Source organism: Bubalus kerabau, chromosome 3, assembly GCF_029407905.1.
Source record: "Bubalus kerabau isolate K-KA32 ecotype Philippines breed swamp buffalo chromosome 3, PCC_UOA_SB_1v2, whole genome shotgun sequence".
Classification (NCBI taxonomy): Eukaryota; Metazoa; Chordata; class Mammalia; order Artiodactyla; family Bovidae; genus Bubalus; species Bubalus kerabau.
In genome coordinates this window covers 12,360,923-12,377,493 of record NC_073626.1, presented here as the reverse complement: position 1 = coordinate 12,377,493, position 16,571 = coordinate 12,360,923, and the positions used below count along the sequence as shown (strand labels likewise).

At 41.0% G+C, this 16,571-nt stretch overlaps 1 protein-coding gene across 1 annotated transcript; it reads left to right on the top strand.

The window, feature by feature from the left end:
- LOC129645476 (uncharacterized) lies at positions 1-681 on the top strand (the record flags this gene model as incomplete). The annotated part of the gene is made up of 1 exon (XM_055570701.1): positions 1-681. A coding segment is annotated over exon 1 (681 nt), but the record flags the coding sequence as incomplete, so codon positions are not given.
- Positions 682-16,571: the final 15,890 nt, after the last annotated feature.

Here is a 16,571-nt window from a genome sequence, read left to right as displayed (position 1 = left end):
ATGGGAAAGACTAGAGATCTCTTCAAGAAAATTAGAGATACCAAGGGAACATTTCATGCAAAGATGAACTCGATAAAGGACAGAAATGGTATGGACCTAACAGAAGCAGAAGATATTAAGAAGAGATGGCAAGAATACACAGAAGAACTGTACAAAAAAGATCTTCACGACCCAGATAATCACGATGGTGTGATCACTGACCTAGAGCCAGACATCCTGGAATGTGAAGTCAAGTGGGCCTTAGAAAGCATCACTACGAACAAAGCTAGTGGAGGTGATGGAATTCCAGTTGAGCTATTTCAAATCCTGAAAGATGATGCTGTGAAAGTGCTGCACTCAATATGCCAGCAAATTTGGAAAACTCAGCAGTGGCCACAGGACTGGAAAAGGTCAGTTTTCATTCCAATCCCAAAGAAAGGCAATGCCAAAGAATGCTCAAACTACCGCACAATTGCACTCATCTCACACGCTAGTAAAGTGATGCTCAAAATTCTCCAAGCCAGGCTTCAGCAATACATGAACCGTGAACTACCTGATGTTCAAGCTGGTTTTAGAAAAGGCAGAGGAACCAGAGATCAAATAGCCAACATCTGCTGGATCATGGAAAAAGCAAGAGAGTTCCAGAAAAACATCTATTTCTGCTTTATTGACTATGCCAAAGCCTTTGACTGTGTGGATCACAATAAACTGTGGAAAATTCTTCAAGAGATGGGAATACCAGACCACCTGATCTGCCTCTTGAGAAATTTGCATGCAGGTCAGGAAGCAACAGTTAGAACTAGACATGGAACAACAGACTGGTTCCAAATAGGAAAAGGAGTACGTCAAGGCTATATATTGTCACCCTGCTTATTTAACTTATATGCAGAGTACATCATGAGAAATGCTGGACTGGAAGAAACACAAGCTGGAATCAAGATTGCTGGGAGAAATATCAATAACCTGAGATATGCAGATGACACCACCTTTATGGCAGAAAATTAAGAGGAACTAAAGAGCCTCTTGATGAAGGTGAAAGTGGAGAGCGAAAAAGTTGGCTTAAAGCTCAACATTCAGAAAACGAAGATCATGGCACCTGGTCCCATCACTTCATGGGAAATAGATGGGGAAACAGTGGAAACAGTGTCACACTTTATTTTTCTGGGCTCCAAAATCACTGCAGATGGTGACTGCAGCCATGAAATTAAAAGACGCCTATTCCTTGGAAGGAAAGTTATGACTAACCTAGATAGCATATTCAAAAGCAGAGACATTACTTTGCCAACAAAGGTCCGTCTAGTCAGGGCTATGGTTTTCCCTGTGGTCATGTATGGATGTGAGAGTTGGACTGTGAAGAAGGCTGAGCGCCGAAGAATTGATGCTTTTGAACTGTGGTGTTGGAGAAGACTCTTGAGAGTCCCTTGGACTGCAAGGAGATCCAACCAGTCCATTCTGAAGGAGATTAGCCCTGGGATTTCTTTGGAAGGAATGATGCTAAAGCTGAAACTCCAATACTTTGGCCACCTTATGTGAAGAGTTGACTCACTGGAAAAGACTCTGATGCTGGGAGGGATTGGGGACAGGAGGAGAAGGGGATGACAGAGGATGAGATGGCTGGATGGCATCACAGACTCGATGGACGTGAGTCTGAGTGAACTCTGGGAGTTGGTGATGGACAGGGAGGCCTGGCGTGCTGGGATTCATGGGGTTGCAAAGAGTTGGACACGACTGAGTGACTGAACTGAACTGAGGGACATGGTGACCCAGAGTGAAACACGCAGGAACCAAGCACAAAGAGAAAGTTTTGTGAAGCCAGATGGTGAAATTTGCTTTGGACACATCTAGAATGCCATGCAGTGTCTGAGGGCAAGCTGTTCAGTAGAACATAGAGAAATATGGGTCTGGTGCTTAGGTTATAGGCAGTCACGAGCACTTAGGGCTTCTCTGGTGGCTCAGACGGTAAAGAATCCACCCGAAATGCAAGAGATCTGGGTTCGATCCCTGGGTTGGGAAGATCCCCTGGAGGAGGGCATGGCAACCAGCTCCAGTATTATTGCCTGGAGGATCCCCATGGACAGAGGAGTGTGGCAGTTGCAAAGAGACATGACTGAGCAACTAAGCACAGCACATGAGGCCTTAACACAATGGTTCTCAACCCTTTGAAAACCAGTTTGTTTGTTTGTTTTTCCTCCACACCACAAGGCTTGTGGGATCTTAGTTCCCCAACTAGAGATTGAACCCAGGCCTCCAGCAGTGGAAGCATAGAGTTCTAACCACCAGACTGCCAGGAAATTCCTTAACTTTTTTTTTTTTTTTTTAGCATCTTCTTTATACAACAAATAATAATGCCCCTGTAAATCATAGATAATACACACATATAGTAAATATTTTTAAAAATTTATTTATTTGGCTGCATTGGGGCTTAGTTGCAGCACATGGGCTTCTCTCTAGTTGTGGCCAATGAACTCGAGTGTTCAGCAGTTGCAGTGCACTGGCTTAGTTGCTCCATGGCATGTGGGATCTTAGTTCCCTGAACCAGGGATCAAACCTGTGTCCCCTGCCTTGGAAGGCAGATACTTAATCACTGGGCCACCATGAAGTCCCTAGTAAGTTTCTTAAGAATCCAAATAACACTAGGTAAAGGAGAAATAAAAGAAAGTCAGCTTCATTTTTAAATGGAAATTTAATATTTACATATTCCAGCATGGCTACATTTATTGTAAACAGAGGTTAGTCCCTTCACAATGAGTTTATTTGTGCTTCCATTTAACAAGTCCTCACTGAGTGCTTCCAGGTTATCAGTACAATTTTAGGCACTGGGAAAACTGCAGGAAAACAAAAGAGACAGTCTCTGTGCTCATGGAATCTACATTCTCTTACAGGGCTAGGGCTTCCCAGGTGGTGCTAGTGATAAAGAACCCATCTGCCAATGCAGGTTAGACATAAGAGACATGGGATTGATCCCTGGGCCGGGAAGATCACCTGGAGGAGGGCATAGCGAGAGTACTCCACTCCAGTAGTCTTGCCTGAAGGATCCCATGAACAGAGGAGCCTGGTGGGCTACAGTCCATGGGGTTGCACAGAGTTGGACATGACTGAAGCGACTTAGCATGCACACACAAGGCAAGCAAATAAATACTATAATTTCTTATGGTGATAAGAGCTAGGAAAAAATAAAAGACTGTTGGGATAAAGAGTGATTGGGAGGGAGGAGGGTTACTTTGGATGCCCAAGTCAGGAAAAGATATTAAAGATAAGAAAGAGGCAGCCAGGTGGAAGAATCAGCAATATCCTAAGATGGAGAAAGTTGGCTGTGTCTCAGGACCAGAAAGAAAGCCCACGTAGCAGAAGTGTAGTGTTTTAAAATGAAATCACAGGAGTAAGCACAGGTCATACAACACAGGGCCATGAAGGTCAAATAGGAAGTTCAGTTTTGTTCTAAGGGCCATAGGAAACCGTTGGAAAATTTTAATCAGAGATGTGATGTAACCTGTGTTTACAGTTTTTAAAGTACATTCTGGAGACTTCCAATTATGACAGCAAGGCAGACTAGATGTCCCAAATGAAATCGAATCCAATTAAAATGTGAAATGAATCTCTCTCATGAAAAACAACTAAAAATTCTAGATAATTTTATACGTTTAATGCTTTCAAGATGTAGCAAATAAGTAAGGGGTTTGCAGATGCCAAAATGAAATAACACCAGAATCCTAGTTGGTACATCCCTGAAACTGGCTTTTATCCTAAGGGTATATGCTTAACTTTGGTGAATTTAATCTCTAATTTGTTGATGCTCAGGGCACAGAGAAGGAGATAAAGTCCACTGTCCAGTTAAGGCAGGAGTATTGTCATTTAGGCACTAAGTCGTGTCCAACTCTTTTGTGACCCCATGGACTGTAGCCTACCAGGCTTCTCTGTCCATGGGACTTTTCAGGCAAGAATACTGGAGTGGGTTGCCATTTCCTTCTCCAGGGGATTTTTCCCCACCCAGGGATCGAACCCACATTTCCTGCTTGGCAGGCAGGCAGATTCCTTACCCCTGAGCCACCGGGGAAGCCCTGGGAGTATTGTAGGGAATGCCTATATAAAGCTCACATCCCCAAATACTGGATGTTAAAAAGTGAACAAGAAATAAAACCACAGTGCAGAAAGAGAAAGCAGGCACTCCCATACTTTGTTGCTGGGAGTATAAAATAGTATAACAGCTTTGAAAGATGATCTGACTGTTCCTTATAAAACCTAGCATAATCTTACCCTATAACCCAACAATTCTACTCCTGAGGTCTTTACCCAATAGAAATGAAAATATATGTCCAAAAACTGATTTGTATGGAAATGTTCACAGAAGCTTTATCTCTAATAACCCTAAACTGGAAACAGCCCAAGTGTTCATTAACCCAAAAATGGATAAGAAAATTGTGGTATATGTATACAATAGAGTACTAGCTAGCACTAAAAAGGAACAAACTATTGATATATCTAACAACACAAATAAATCTCAAAAACACTATGCTAAGTGAAAGAAGATTCACACAAAAGAACAGAATTGATTCTATGTATATAAAATTCTACAACAAGCTAAATTTATCTAAGGAAGAAAAAATCTGAACAAATTTTTTTATATCGCTATGGCTGGAGATAGGGGACATGGACTGACTATAAAGAGGTGTGAGAAAATGTTCTGATGTTATGTTAGTGTTCTATCGATATATTGTGATAGGATTAAAGCTTATAAAACAGAAGAATTAAAATTTGTATGTTTCATTTCACTTAAATTTTATGGATGTATATATCCATATATATGAGATGGCTGGATGGCATCAGCGACTCAATGGACATGAGTTTTGAGTGAACTTCAGGAGTTGGTGATAGACAGGGAGGCCTGGCATGCTGCAATTCACGGGGTAGCAAAGAGTCGGACACGACTGAGCGACTGAACTGAACTGAACTGATATCCATATATACATATTTATATATTGGGTTGACCAAAATGTAGCATTGTGTACATTGTCATGCAGCCCACTTCTGCTATGGTGGGCTTTCTTTCTGGTCCTGAGACACAACCAACTTTTTCCATCTTAGGATATTGCTGATTTTTCCACCTGGCTGCCTCTTTCTTATCTTTAATATCTTTTCCTGACTTGGGCATCCAAAGTAACCTTCCTCCCTCCCAATCACTCTTTATCCCAACAGTCTTTTATTTTCTCTTTGCTCTTATCACCATAAGAAATTATAGTATTTATTTGCTTGTTGTCTGTCTAGCCTTGTGTGTGCTAGACAGAATGTACACAGACATGTAGCACAAAATGTTTGGGTTGGAAAAATCCAAATGAACATTTTGGCCAACCCAATACATTGCTGTTTGATAATAAAAATAACAGATCACTCCGGCTACTTTGCAGTGAATATAAATGGACCAAAAGGGTCAAGGGAATCCAGCAAGCAGGGATTGCAGTGAACTAAGTGAAGCGTGATGAGAACTTAGCCTGGAGTAATAGCAATGGAGGTCAGGGAAAGTGGCTGAAGTCATGATTTAATTTGGAGCGGGAGCCAACAAAAAATTGGATATAAGAACTGAAGAAAGATAGGAAATAAGAATGACTGTTAATATTTTAGCCTATATTATTAGGTGGACAGAAATGTCATTAACTGCGAAGAAGATTAGGAAAGGAAAAATTTGATTGGGATGCACAAAAATTCTCTTTTCTGACCATCTCAGTTTTGATAGCTATTAGATATTCAAAGTGAAGATACAAGGACTTCCCTGGCAGTCCAGTGGTTCAGACTTCACCTTCCAATGCAGGGCATGTGAGTTCAATCCCTAGTTGAAAGTAAAAGTGAAAGTCGCTCAGTCGTGTCCAACTCTTTGCAACCTCATGGACTATATAGTCCACAGAATTCTCCAGGCCAGAATACTAGAGTGGGTAGCCATTCCCTTCTCCAGGGGATAGTCCCAACCCAGGGACTGAACCCAGGTCTGCTGCATTGCAGGCAGATACATTATTTACCAGCTGAGCCACCAGGGAAGCCCTCAATCCCTGGTTGGGGAGCTAAACTCCTGCTTGACCTTTCCTCTGGATTATTATACTACTTATCTACTTTGTAGCTTCACTTTTTTTTCTTTTTAAATGTGGATCATGTTTAAAGTCTTTATTGGATTTGTTACAGTACTGCTTCCTTTTTTTTTTTAATGTTTTGACTTTTTGGCCACAAAGCATGTGGGATCAATCCCTGGATGGGGATTCATTAAAAGACTTCAAAAATTCAATAAAGTCCAGTGAATTTAAAAATTCAACAAAGATTTTAAACACGATCCATACTTTTTAAAAAACTAAAAAAAAAAAAAAAGGTGACAATACAAAGTAGTATAAGTAGTATACATAGTAGATAAGTAGTATAATAATCCAGAGGAAAGGTCAAGGCTTGAGACATAAATTGCAAAGTCTGAGCATATAGGTGATGTATTTCATCATTTGTAATATGAAAATATATGAAATGTTTAAATGTGTATAACAGCTAGCTGGTTATATAGATAGTGGTATTCATAGGAGAATAACACATAGCCATTAAACAAGGGTTAGAGTCACAGAGACAGAGACTAAATATGTTCAGGATAATTGTTAAATTAATTATCTATTTATTGAAATATAGCTGATTTTACAATATTGTGTTCATTTCTGCTGTCCATATTGTTAAATTTTAAAAGCAAATGACACATATATCATATAATTTGTATAAATAGATCACATATGCATGCTTGTGCATGGACAGAAAGTTTCTGGAAGATATATAAACAGGTGTCAATGGTGGTTACTTGTCTGGAGGTAAAGCTGAGGTACGATGTGGGGAGGGTAGATTTTGCTTATCTCTTTATTATTATTTCAAATTTTACCTCAAACGTGCATTTTATAAATAAATATCAGGTAAATACATAGGTGGGGACTGAGGTGGTATTGTTGTTTTTCCCGAGGGGCTTCCAGTTATGACGAAACAAAAACCAAACTAGGAAAAGTCAAAATCTGGTTTCTTCACTGACTCTGTGTGATGTGGGACCAGTCAACTCTTCTATGTAGGCTTTACTTTTCTCATCAGTAAAGCATCATCATTAAGTAAACAGTTCTCTGCATTCAAAGTCCCATCTAAGTCAATTTTGGCTTATGCTATATTCAATTCAGGCTTAATTATTGACACTACACACCAACACATTGATTCAAATATTCTGCTTTACATCAGTCTGATCCAATCCAAATCTATTCAATTCATCCAGTCTTAATCAATCCATCCAGTACTACTTAATTCAATAAAGCATCTATAGTAGATTGTACTACAGTTTACCAATATCTGTTTGTTCTTCCTGGGAGAAGATTCTATGTTCTCAACCCTCTGAAATCATGCTTGGCCAATGGAGTATGAGAAGTGATATGTATCACATTCATTCAAAAGTTTAAGAGGAGTTTGTGCTTTTTAATTTATTTTGGGCCACACTTCATGGTTTGTGGGGATCTTAGTTCCCTGACTGGGGATCAAACCTGGGCCCATGACACTGAAAGTCCATGTCTTAATCACTGGACCACCAGGGAATTCCTGAGGAATTTGTGCTTTGCTTCATCTTTTTCCCCTGTCACCAGCCACATACCAGATAGTCTCTGCCAGGGTATCCTTGGTTGTGGTGTGAAGATGACATGAAACAGCATGGCAGCCAAACACAATGGCCTTGTAGCTTGACTGAGATTCAACTTTGTTATCATAAGCCACTGAGATTTGGGAATCTATTCACACTGCACACCTTTGGGGGCTGATCAACGATGGGCTGAGTCTTCCCATCATTTTTTTTCCATTTCTTCCCTTGAAAGAAATTCAAGGCCATAATTTACTAAAATATCAGGGATCAGCAGCACCCAAACCATACCATTCATGAACAAGGCAATCCAAGATAGGTCCTGGGAAGAAGAGCACATAATCTTGATGTAGTTCACCTTTGTTCCAGAGAGAAACACATTTCTCTCTGAGCGAGTGATGAGGAAACAATTTCTGTCATATTATCCTTTTAGTTTAGTTGAAAGTGAAAGTGAAGTCATTCAGTCGTGTCTGACTCTTTGTGACCCTATGGACTGTGGCCCGCCAGGCTCCTCCGTCCATAGGATTTTTCAGGCAAGAATATTGGAGTGGGTTGCCATTTCCTTCTTCAGGGGATCTTCCTGACCCAAGGATTGAACTTGAATCCCCCACATTGCGGGCAGACTCTTTACCGTCTGAGCCACCAGGGAAAAGTTGACACAATTGCAAATCTACACTTATGTATAAATTAGCCATATTATAAACATAGAGCCCCTGCCCTTTAGGGGCAAATCAAACACTCAACGTTATACATACAGACCTGAAAAGCTCTAAGTAAAGGCAGTTCCTTTCTATTGTTCAGCCTTCTGTAGTGAGAGTCGGAGTCTGTTCCTTGGTCCAGACGGCTTTTCTGAGTCTCCTAGAAAGATAGTGTCTAATGGGAGGTAGATGAAGTGGAGTGGAAAAGCATCCTGGGAGCAAAGACCTAAACTAAGATATCAGGTTCTTGGAATACTTTGGAATACTCTTGGAATATTTTTTGGCAGCATCATTTGAATGACAATCGAAACGTTTCATTAGGAATCTCATGACTTTTTTTTTTTTTAACTTCTGTTTGTTCATGAAACTGTACAAATATTTTTTCAGATAGAAAACAAGGGAGTTATAATGTTTAGTGTTTAGATACTTCTAAACACTTGTTATAGTGTTTCAGTTCAGTTCAGTTCAGTCGCTCAGTCGTGGCCGACTCTTTGCGACCCCATGAATCCCAGCACGCCAGGCCTCCCTGTCCATCACCAACTCCCGGAGTTCACTCAGACTCACGTCCATCGAATCTGTGATGCCATCCAGCCATCTCATCCTCTGTCGTCCCCTTCTCCTCCTGCCCCCAATCCCTCCCAGCATCAGAGTCTTTTCCAGTGAGTCAACTCTTCACATGAGGTGGCCAAAGTATTGGAGTTTCAGCTTTAGCATCATTCCTTCCAAAGAACACCCAGGACTGATCTCCTTTAGAATGGACTGGTTGGATCTCCTTGCAGTCCAAGGGACTCTCAAGAGTCTTCTCCAACACCACAGCTCAAAAGCATCAATTCTTCGGTGCTCAGCCTTCTTCACAGTCCAACTCTCACATCCACACATGACCACAGGGAAAACCATAGCCTTGACTAGATGGACCTTTGTTGGCAAAGTAATGTCTCTGCTTTTGAATATGCTATCTAGGTTAGTCATAACTTTCCTTCCAAGGAGTAAGCATCTTTTAATTTCATGGCTGCAGTCACCATCTGCAGTGATTTTTGAGCCCAAAAAATAAAGTGTGACACTGTTTCCACTGTTTCCCCATCTATTTCCCATGAAGTGATGGGACCAGATGCTATGATCTTCATTTTCTGAATGTTGAGCTTTAAGCCAACTTTTTCACTCTCCACTTTCACTTTCATCAAGAGGCTCTTTAGTTCCTCTTCATTTTCTGCCATAAGGGTGGTGTCATCTGCATATCTGACGTTACTGATATTTCTCCCAGCAATCTTGATTCCAGCTTGTGTTTCTTCCAGTCCAGCGTTTCTCATGATGTACTCTGCATATAAGTTAAATTAGTAAGGTGACAATATACAGCCTTGACGTACTCCTTTTCCTATTTGGAACCAGTCTGTTGTTCCATGTCTAGTTCTAACTGTTGCTTCCTGACCTGCATACAAATTTCTCAAGAGGCAGATCAGGTGGTCTGGTATTCCCATCTCTTTCAGAATTTTCCATACTTCTAAATATTGGCATATTTTTTAAAAAGATACAGTGCTTTAAATTCACGGCCATTAACCTTACTAGAACAACTGCTTGTTGATCCTATTCTGTGTCTCACCACAAGCCCGTTCTCCTAGACTTTTTCACCTCCCTTCTCAAAACACAAAATTTTGGTACTTGTGCTGCTTAAATTCTGGGGGCATGAAAACCAAAAATAAATCACCATGCAAATATACTTTTCAGATAGGTGATAAAGATAATAACAAGGAATAAAGAAGGAAAGGGGGTAGAAAAGGAGAGAGAGAGATAGGAAGCGGGCAAGTCTGGGAAGCTTTTCTGATAAGATGCCATTTAAACACAGAACAAGAATAAGAGAGGTAAGCCACGTGGGCACTTGCAAGAGGATCATTCCAGGCACCGGGAACTACACGTGCAAAGGCCCTGAAGCAGGAGTGTGCCTGGTGTGTTCAAGGAAGACAGTGCAGCTACAGTGGAGAAAGAAATGGGCAGGAGTGGCAGGAGATGAGGTCAGGGAGGTGGCAGGGAGCAGCCAGAACACACAGAACCTTGCAGAACATGCATTTACTGCCCTTGCTCTTAGATAATGACATTACTATTTACTTACTGCATTGAAAAAAATTGAACCAGTCACAAGTGAACTTGTCCCTCACCACCCCACCCACTACCCTATCTGTATCTGTGCCCTTACAATTTGTCTTCTCTCCTCTGACCATGGAAGACTGCCCACACTCCCGCCTCAACTCTTGAATGCTAGCTCACCCCCTCTGCATGTCAGTGACATCAACACTATTCTACCTGTGGGTGGCTTCCTACCCTACCCACAGTAAAATCCTAAGTTGCCATCTTCTATAAAGTTGTATGGTGTTCTGGCTGCTCCTTTCCATCTCCCTGACCTCATCTTCCACCACTTCTCCCCCTTACTTCTCTGCTCTAGCTACACTGTCTTCCTTGCCCTTCCTTGAACACATTAAGCACACTCCTGCCGCAGGGCCTTTGAACATGCAATGCCCTGTACCTCAAATGATCTTCCTACAAATGCCCACATGGCTTACTCCTTATATATTCTTATTCCTGGTTTAAATGTTATCTTATCAGAGAAACTAATAAGATGTGACTACCCTCCTTCCTACCTCTCTCACCCTCAATTCCTTTTCCTTTTTTATTCTCTATCATTACTTTTTCACCTCTTATATTTACTTATTTGTTTATTTTTGGTCTCCTCTCCTCCAAGAATGTAAGTTCCATGAGCACCAAAGCTGTACTTTTTTCTACTCCTATGTCCCCAATGCCTAAGACAATATCCAGCACATATTAAACACTTAATATTTGTCAGATGAATAATTAAGAAAAACAAAATATAAAATCTTTATTGACTGCTTACTCCTTGCCTTTATTAATGCTTTACATTATCATACTTTATGAGGAAAGCATCATCCCCCTCTTACAGAGGAGGAAACAGAGACTTAGAGAGGATATGGAACTTGCCCAGGGTCACTCGCTGGTACATGGTAGAGGCCAGTCTCAGTCCCACATCCATCTGCCTCCAAGTCTGAGTGCCTAGCCATCATACACTAATGACCTTGTCTTGCCATGATTCTGGCAAACTCCCTAGTGAGCAATCTATTAATGTATTCTTAAATTAGAAGCTAAAAGTAAGGAAGAATTAATAATTAAATGTTACCATAAAGAAGAACTAGATAGATCTAGAAGATGATGAGCTCTAAATGGAATGAAAAATAGATTTGGGAATTCTGTTGATTTTCAATCTTCTATATTGGGTCTAAAACCAGGCAGATAACATTTTTATGCTTAAACAGTGACCTAATATAAAGCCTAAGGCCCCCAAATAACTCAGTGCCCTTGACCGTTCTTAAAGACAAACAAACAAGAAAACCTCTGGTCAAGTTTCTTTCCTTCCTCCCCTGTCCCCTCCCCCTTTCCTTTTCTTTTTCTCTCCCTCTCCGTACCCCCACCCCTTCTGTGTGCTTAGTCTCTCAGTCATGTCTGACTCTTTGGGAGTCCATGGACTGTAGCCTGCCAGGCTCCTGTGTCCATGGGATTCTCCAGGCAAGAATACTAGAGTGGGTTACCGTTCCCTTCTCCAGAGGATCTTCCTGATCCAGGGATCAAACCCGGGTCTCCTGCATTGCAAGCAGATTCTTTACCCTATGAGCTACAGGGAAGTTCCCTTTTATCTTTCTATTGAGGTATAAATGGCACACGGGTCAAGTGTGTTTCTGACCAGCCTTTGACCCCAACAAATGAGGCTGGCAGAAAGGACTGCTGCGTGTTGAACGTATCTTCTAAAATTGTTTCTGATCTAAGCTATCTGGTGGTGTCACTGGAAAGTTCAGAGAGTGCTGCGTCACTCTGAGCATATTCAGTTTCTCTGGAACGAGGGCCTCGTTGGCTCTGTCTTCCACAAACAGCAACATATCTTATTAATAGGGTTCTTTCTCTACAGGGCCATGGATTATTGATGGATCTCACTGTTAAGCGAGGCCCCTGTTGCCTTAGACAAATATGACACAGCTTTTCAGCCTCACTTCAGCAGGCCCAGATGTCCCCTCCAGTAGCCTACTTGTGTACTTACCCCAGGCAATGTGAGGGTGGCTGTTGTTTATGCTACCTCTTAGAGGAAGAGCAGCTTTTCCCTGGCTGAGTGTGTAGAGTGGGTGGGAAGGGACCTGGCCGTTGTCCTCATTGCTCTGGAGAGACATCACTCTCGGGTACCTCTCAGGTTGACCAGGAAGCTCTCTTTAGATGCAAATCTTTTTTTTTTTTTTTTTCAATTTTAATATATTTAACCTGCCATTTTATTTTAATTTTTAAATTGATTTAGTGTTAGTTGCTCAGTTGTGTCTGACTCTTTGTGACCCCATACACTACTCTGTCCATGGAACTCTCCAGGCAAGAATATTGGCGTGGGTTGCCATTTCCTTCTCCAGGGGATCTTTCCCACCCAGAGATCGAACCTCGGTCTCCTGCACTGCTGGCAGATTCTTTACTGCCTGAGTCATAGGGACCCATTTTCTTAATTATGGCCTATTGGCGTCAAATACCTTCTCTTCAAGCTCTTTCTCATGTCTTTCTTTTCCTCATGTAGGTATTTTAATACAGGCAAGAATGCACTGAAACATGCAAAGGGCTGGAAGCTCTACTGTAAGACAGTCACCAAAAAAATGCTTTTTAGTTTTTTTTCCTAGCTTCTTTTCATACATGCTTGAAGAGCTGCCCTGTTAGGAGCACAGTAGGACAGACCTGCATGAAAATCACTGTCACTGTAACTGGAAGAAAGGAAATCCTGAGGTTCCCTAGTCAAATCTTTTACAGATGAGGAAACAGAAGACAAAGATAGACTCTTCTATCTTTGCCCAGACGCATAATGGCAATTACTGGTGGGGCAGGAATTGAACTTGTAGCCTTTGACCTCCCCCTTCAGTGTCCTTCTAATTGTACAGGCTGCTGGCTTCCTCAGGATGTTGGTTCCTGCTGTTAGTGTCACGGTCACTCTGTGCTCCATGGACCTGGCTAATCTTCCTCCAGCGCATATCCCAGCTCTAGGAATTTGGACTCATAATCTAACATCTGGCTAGTTGGTTATCAGATTTAGAAAAACTGTCAGTCTCCTAAACAGTTGTGATAAATTATATCTAATAACTACTATACCCTGCTGACACCTGAATTTCTATTTGATTATTCAGTTCAGTTGCTCAGTCGTGTCCGACACTTTGAGACCTCATAGCTTCCCTGTCCGTCACCAACTTCCAGAGCTTGCTCAAACTCACGTCCACTGAGTTGGTCATGCTATCCAACCATCTCTTCCTCTGTTGTCCCCTTTTCCTCCTGCCTTCAATCTTCCCCAGGATCAGGGTCTTTTCCAATGAGTCAATTCTTTGCATCAGGTGGACAAAGTATTGGTTATTAAAGCATTTGATTATTATTAAAACTAGTTTATATCAGAAGTAACCTTTTATACAGCTATATCCCAGGGCTCTACTACTCATAACTCAGCACACCAATTCTACATTTCAAACATGAGCAAACACAGCCACAGAAAGGGGAAGAGAACTTATTACTTACAGATTAGGTATTAGAATGAAAAAGGCATTCAAGGTAAGTGAATCTACACTGAAAAAATCTTTATTAATATGGCAGGGTTTTTAAAAAATTTTTTTAATGTGGACTATTTTAAAAGTTATAATTTGTTATAATATTGATTGTGAGATATATATATATATATATTTTTTTTTTTTGGGGGGGGCCCTGAGGCATGGGAGGATCTTAGCTCCCCAACCGGGGATCAAACCCACATCCCCCTGCATTGGAAGGTGAAGTCTTAACTATTTGACTGCCAGGGAAGTCCCTAAGATGGTAGTTTTAAAGATGGCACCAAATACTTTTTATTCCTCCCATCAAGAGGTAGGGTCTAAGTCTTCTGTCTACTAAGTGCAGCATGGTCTTCGTGACTTACTTGGAATCCACAGAACACAGCATAAGCAGTGCTACGTAACTTCTCAGGCTGGGCCAAGAGAGGTCACCCAAACTTCTTGGTCAGTGAAGTCTGAAGTGTTGTGCAGGAAGTCAGACAGCCCTGAGACTGCCATGCTCAAGCTCATCCTGGAAGTGATCCTCCAAGGCCCAGCTATTTGGATCACTGTGCATTCCAGACACCTTGGCCATTCTAACCATGACTGCTGGTCTAGGGCAGACACTGTATAGCAGAGAAGGGCTGTCCCCCTCTGAATTTCTGACCCACAGGACAGCAAAAATGAACAAATGGATGTTTTTTATTTTGTACGCCTCGGTTTTGGGGTGGTGTGTAACACTGCAATAGACACTGGAACAGTTCAACAGCTCAGTGTTTCTTTGTTCAGATTTCCGATTCTTCACACTATGGTGCACATTAGTTTTATTTTCCCACCCTTAGAGAACAGTTTGCATCATTCTTCAATCCACTTGCATGTTCCCATAGTCTTTTTATAGCCTTTACGCTTGCATTCATGTCCACACTGACATCTCCTCTGTGTCTTTAGAATCTGTAAACACATACTAGCTATCTAACTCAACATAACTGAAATCACAAAAATGATTACAATTTTATGGTTACCACTGCAAATAATTCCTCTGAAATAATTATAAGAAACATAACTGATCTATAAAACAGTGAATATTTTAGTTTTAATAACCAGTTCCCACCACTTTAGTTACTCCTACCTTATTCTATCAGAGATTTTTAAAAGTCATTTATTCAAAGATCTCATAAAAATGAATAATGTCAAGGGAATGTTAGCTGTCATACACTGGCTATTCCATAGAAGCCAAATCCCAGAAAGATGCATTAATAGTATATTTAACATGCCTTACACACAGGGAAGAAGCTTCCAGGTAGTGGTAGTAGTAAAGAACCTGCCTGCCAATGTAAGAGATATAAGAGAAGCGTTTCGATCCCTGGGTCCAAAAGATTCCCCTGGAGGAAGGCACAGTAACCCACTCTGGTATTCTTGCCTGGAGAATCCCATGGCCAGAGGAGCCTGGAGGGTTACAGTCCATGGGGTCACAACGAGTTGGGCATGACTGAAGTGACTTAGCACACATGCATGCATACACAGGAAATGCCCAGTAATACCCCAGGAAGATGAGATTTCAGTGTTGATATCATTGTAACAGAAAAGGAAAGTGGAACACTGTCAAGACAAAAAAGAATACGAATGATTCTGAAAAATAATTATGACTTTAGTTGTTTATATTATAATTTATAGAATCCACTGGCTGTATGACCTGTCTTCCCTGGAGCTATGAAGTACTGAGTTGATAATGTTTGGAACTTCAGGATCTCAAATATGATATCAATTCATCATTTAGAGTTATAGAGCTTCTATCCTTTTTAAAAAATATTTGTTTTCAGTTTAGTACAATCACTTTACAATGTTGTGTTAGTTTCTGTACAACAAAGTAAACTGGCCATATGCATACATCTAACCCTTCCCTCTTGAACCTCCCTCCCATTCTTTCCATCCTACCCCTCTGGATCATCACAGAGTTCCAAGCTATGAGCTTCTATCCTTCTAACACAGACTATTTTTTTTACCAGGATCCATACTGTTATCTAATTAGCAATAGCCAGAAAGAGTTTGCCCTTTGTAACTTGAAGATATGTGTGTGTGTTCAACTATTCATTCTGGCATATTATAATCAATGCAGGCTTTTATAGAATATATTCAGATATGGCAATTGATCTGATTGAGATGACAGTCAAAATGAGTAAATCCAGTTCAAATGGACCTTGCTTGTTGATTTTCCCCTCATCTCAAGAACCTGGACTTAATTAAGTATATAAAAAGTTCCCATTTACTTCAAAGCATAGTGGGTATGTATTTCGGACAATCAAGAGATTTACTTTCAATATTGGTTGATATCATTTTTGGAATGACACTCTTGTTAGCATACTAGCAACACAAAGATAGTTTAACAGATTTGTTCAAATTTCTGAGGTTATTGGCCAGCTCCAAAGAGAACCTAGGGATTACCCAGGATGTTTTACTTTTGGAGTATTTCTTTAGGTTTTTTTTTCAGTTGTTGTTTTGTTTTTAATATTTGTTTGGCCATACTGTGCGGCATGTGGGATCTTAGTTCTCTGACCAGGAATTGAACATGCCACCTGTGCATTGGAAACTTGGGAGTCTAAACCACTGGACCTCAAGGGAAGTCCTGGAGCATTTCTTGAGTGGGAATAAATGAATGATTGCTGCCAAACCAGAAACTCCTAGCTGCCT